Source organism: Sinocyclocheilus rhinocerous, unplaced genomic scaffold, assembly GCF_001515625.1.
Source record: "Sinocyclocheilus rhinocerous isolate Xijiao unplaced genomic scaffold, SAMN03320098_v1.1 scaffold303, whole genome shotgun sequence".
Lineage (NCBI taxonomy): Eukaryota > Metazoa > Chordata > Actinopteri > Cypriniformes > Cyprinidae > Sinocyclocheilus > Sinocyclocheilus rhinocerous.
The window spans coordinates 145,677-150,569 of NW_015656152.1; the positions used below are offsets into that span (position 1 = coordinate 145,677).

The window sequence follows — 4,893 nt, forward strand, 5'->3', positions numbered from 1 at the left end:
TTATAATATTAAATACATTGAATAATATTAACATTTAAATAAAGATAATGATAATAATAGAGAGATTATTCTTAAAGTGTTAGTTCACCCAAAAATGAAAATTCTGTCATTAATTACTCACCCTCGTGTCGTTCCAAACCCGTGAGACCTTCGTTCATCTTCGGAACACAATTTAAGATATTTTTGATGAAATATGAGGGCTCTTTGACCCTCCCATAGACAGCAAGGTAACTACCACGTTCAAGGTCCAGAAAAGTACCAAGATGATCGATCAAAACAAAAATAACGACTTTATTCAACATTTTCGTCTCTACTGCGTCACTTGTGGACGCGCGTTCATGACAGTACCATGACGCTAGCGTGTGGCTGCGCCACGCAGTAGAGGCGAAAATGTGGAATAAAGTCGTTATTTTTGTTTTCTTTGCACAAAAAAGTATTCTCGTAGCTTCGTAACTTTATAGTTGAACCACTGATGTCACACGGACTACTTTGTTGATCATCTTGGTACTTTTCTGGACCTTGAACGTGGTAGTTACCTTGCTGTCTATGGGAGGGTCAGAGAGCCCTCAGATTTCATCAAAATATCTTAAATTGTGTTCCGAAGATGAACGAAGGTCTTACGGGTTTGGAACAACACGAGGGTGAGTAATTAATGACAGAATTTTCATTTTTGGGTGAACTAACCCTTTTAAAAATTGTGATAAGTGCTTTACAAGTACATTCAGCTGACTTTATTTGTGCTTTAAAATTAATAAAAGTTGTGTTCAGTTGTGAAGATTATCTTGATGAACAAAACACTTTTGTTAGTCACAGAGCTTATTTTCTGCAATAATACAAAATCTTATTGACTTTCTGTCAAAGGAGGATTAGCAAGCACTATAAATTATTCCAGAGACTGTTGGCTGGCTTGGTTTTAGCAGTCAGATCTGACCTCTAAACACCAGCGGCCGAGCAGATAGAAACAGATGGGATCATCGTCACGTAGAGCCAAAGCTCGATCCAAATGCTCCTGTCAGAACATCCAGAACAAACAAAGTCATTGAACACATGACTCAAGAAAGAAGACACTCGTGTTCATCTGCAACACTGACATAAAGCCTCACAGGCTCACCTTCAGTACGCGACCGCTTTTCAGTTTTCCGTGAATGCTCTCGTACTGTGAAGACAAGCGTGTGAGGATGGCAAACCTGAGAGAGCAGACATATTATGAACTACAGACATCAAAACTCATCTCAGAGTAAAGGTGTGTTTGTGTTGTTTTCATACCACTTGTGACAATCAGCGCTCAGTCCATTCCTCGTCAGCGCTACCTCTGCCTCATAATGACCTTCAGTGTCAAAAGGTCAAAGGTCAGTGCAGGTACAGTACATTATAAGCTGCGTTTCAAGTCCCAACGGAGTGTGAAATACTCCCTAAACACTCAGCAGGGGATGCTTCCTATGCATTTGCAGTGTTTTTCTCACAGAGCATGACGTCAGGAAGTGTAGTCCAAATCGTAGGGCACTCGTGTAATATTTGCTCACCTTGCTCTGCGTAGTTTCTCTTCTCTTCTCTGTTGTCTGCCGTCTCACACATGTCGCTGTAGGCGCGAGCCAGTCGCCACATAAACTCCACGTTAACAGCATACTGATCACACATACACAGAGAGATGCAATTTTTATTACAGTTGACATGGTTTTGTTTTATTTTGAATGCTAGAAATATTGTTTTATCATTTTCATATCTTATTTTGTTTGAAAAGTGTAATTGTGCTCTTTTAAAATACATGTCACTTGCTTTGAAAATTTCGTTCTTTTATATACATTTTAAATGTTTTGATTTTTAATGTTTTTAACTTTACAGGTATAAATTGAATACTAAATATAAATAAAATTATTAAATACTAAATACTTCATATTTAAGTACTATAAAATATACACAATGATTCAAAAGTTTGGGGTTGATACGATTTTTTGTTTTTGGACATGTCTTCTGCTCACCAAGGCTGCATTTATTTGAGGAAAAATACAGTAATATTGTGAAATATTATTGCAATTTAAAATAACTGTTTTCTATTTGAATATAATTTAAAATGTAATTTATTCCTGTGATGTAAAGCTGAATTTTCAGCATCATTACTCCAGTCTTCAGTGTCACATGATCTTCAGAAATCATTCTAATATGCTGATTTGCTGCTCAAGAAACATTTCTGATTATTATCAATGTTGAAAACAGTTGTGCTGCTTCATATTTTTGTGGAAACTGTGATACATTTTTCATGGTTCTTTGATGAATAGAACAGTATTTATTTGAAATAGAAATATTTGTAAAAAAAATTCCCATGAAAGGTTTGTAAAAATGCACACAAAAAAAATCATGTTACAGTAATGTATTTCCTTTGAATATTGTGTCAAAAAATTAGCAATTTGAAACATTTTTCATACATCTCTTCAGCTATCATTAAATATCTCACCAGCGGTCTGTTCTCCATCAGCAGCTGGAAGCCCTCTGCTTTTTTCCCAGAGTCCCCTGCATGCAGCAGATCACACTGGGCGAGCAGGAGGGCGAGTTCAGGGCTGCGAATGTCCCTTAAAGAGTCCACCATCAGACCGGCATCTTCATCGTCCTCTTCCTCGGCCTGTGAATCGTCCTGTCTCAGCGTGAGCACCGTGACGCAGCTCTCCTCTTCCTCCTCATCCGAGTCTCTCCCGTCGTCCTCACCATCTTGATCCGTCTCTCTGTCCGTGTAGTCGGACTCGGCGTTGGAATAGGCCGTGGAGTATCTGTGGAAGAGCTCAACTGCTGAAACGAACACAAACTCAAGAGCTACACGGCATCCTGATACACAAACGTCCGTTGACAATGACGCTGACATACCCGACCTCGCTGTCGTCACAGAGACTGGCGACCCCGGCGCTGGCGGTGAAATAAATGGAGCTGGAGCTCATGGATTCAGAGCGTTCCCTCGGCATGAGCGGCCGCCGCCGCCGCCACGATCTCTGACTCTCCTCCACAGTCTTCCTGGAAAGAGAGAGAGTCAAGAGAGTCAGAAGAGATGAAGAAAACTCAGATGAGACAGAAGAGAGACTCAGATTAGATGAGGTGACAGAGATGCCCAGGTGAGATGACAAAGAGGTTTGGGTGAGAGAAGATAATACAAGGTCATGTTCAGTTCACTTAATTTTCTCGTGGTCACCATGTGATCATATGTGACCCTGGACCACAAAACCAGTCTTAAGTCGCTGGGGTATATTTGTAGCAATAGCCAAAAATACATTGTATGGGTCAAAATTGTAGATTTTTCTTTTATGCCAAAAATCATTAGGACATTAAGTAAAGATCATGTTCCATGAAGATATTTTGTAAATTTCCTACCGTAAATATATCAAAACTTAATTTTTGATTAGTAATATGCATTGCTAAGAACTTCATTTGGACAACTTTAAAGATGATTTTCTCAATATTTTGATTTTTTTGCACCCTCAGATTCCAGATTTTCTAATAGTTGTATCTCGGCCAAATATTGTCCTATCCTAACAAACCATACATCAATGGAAAGCTTATTTATTCAGTTTTGAGATGGTGTATAAATCTCAATTTCAAAAAATTGACACTTATGACTGGTTTTGTGGTCCAGGGTCACATATTCATCTGAAGATATGGCCTTGAGATCCTATGTTGAGGGAACGACATCCTTTTCTCATAACCACAAAATAAAAAAATAAACCTGCATGTCCAAAGCAAATAAAAAAAAAAAGGGGGATTATTAATAAATTAACATTTTATTTTAAATTTAGAATGACATTGAAGACAGTGCGGCATTAAGACATGGCTTTATTAAAATGTAATTATTATATAATAATATTAATTCTTATAATATAACGTAAAGATGTTTGTATATATTAGATATTTATTTTCTCCTTCATTTTATGCATCTCTTTACCCAATTAACGTTTTGTATTTTATAAAGTACCATATACGTTTTGGAAATACTGGAAATGCTCGACTATCATAAAGCTTTAACTCTATATGACTCTATTTCTGTAGGCCTATGCCAGTAGGTGGAAATAAATGATATGACTTTTCAGGGAATTTTAAATTTATATTAAGCTATAACATTTAATTTCATTTTGGATAGGCTATATTAGGAAGTATAATTTTAAAGATGTAATTGTTGTTTAGTTTAGGTAAAGATAAGCATGAAATGAAGAACTAGAGAATAAATAAATATATAATAGTATAACAATAATAATAATATATACAAATATTAAATAAAAGTAAGAGATGAAGTGCATAGGTTTAAAAGAACGTGGGACGGGATGCATAAAATGTTTTCTTGCAGATCTATATTATTTTATGTTCTTACATATTCTTAAACTGATAATGACATCATTCAAACGGCATTCGAAAATTATCTATAGATTGAGCATCGCATAATAATATAATAAATGTAATATAATATGGTCATGTCTTAATGGCACACTGTCCTATGTCATTCTTAACTCAAAATAAAATGTTAATTTATTAATAATTTCTGATAACTCCAGGTTGCTATGGACACGCAGGTTTGTTTATGTATGGCGTGGCCACTACATAATAATAATAAATGTTTTTTGAGCAGCAAATCAGCATATTAGAATGATTTCTGAAGGATCATGTGACACTGAAGATGCTGAAAATTCAGCTTTGAAATCACAAGAATAAATTACATTTTAAAATATATTCAAATAGAAAGCAGTTATTTTAAATAGTAAAAATATTTCACAATATTACTGCTTTTGCTGTATTTTGGATCAAATAAATGAAGGCTTGGTGAGCAGAAGAGACTTCTTTAAAAAAAACATTAAAAATCTTTCTGTTCAAAACCTTTTGACTGGTAGTGTATTAAAACACAATTTCTAAAGTGCCTAAATG

The 4,893-nt window shown here is 35.7% G+C and overlaps 1 protein-coding gene across 3 annotated transcripts in view; it reads right to left on the reverse strand.

Annotated features, from left to right (window-relative positions):
* The window catches only part of rmdn3 (regulator of microtubule dynamics 3), a 10,538-nt gene that overhangs the window by 4,493 nt on the left and 1,152 nt on the right, over positions 1-4,893 (reverse strand). For 2 of the 3 annotated variants that reach the window (XM_016526755.1, XM_016526754.1), the window contains exons 3-8: positions 2,857-3,000; positions 2,453-2,762; positions 1,524-1,626; positions 1,267-1,327; positions 1,112-1,187; positions 932-1,009 (exon numbers count right to left, since the gene is read on the reverse strand). In XM_016526755.1, coding sequence (XP_016382241.1) covers positions 932-1,009; positions 1,112-1,187; positions 1,267-1,327; positions 1,524-1,626; positions 2,453-2,762; positions 2,857-3,000 — 772 coding nt within the window. The remainder of the gene's footprint in view (positions 1-931; positions 1,010-1,111; positions 1,188-1,266; positions 1,328-1,523; positions 1,627-2,452; positions 2,763-2,856; positions 3,001-4,893) is intronic. The other variant, XM_016526756.1, reaches the window with a different exon arrangement.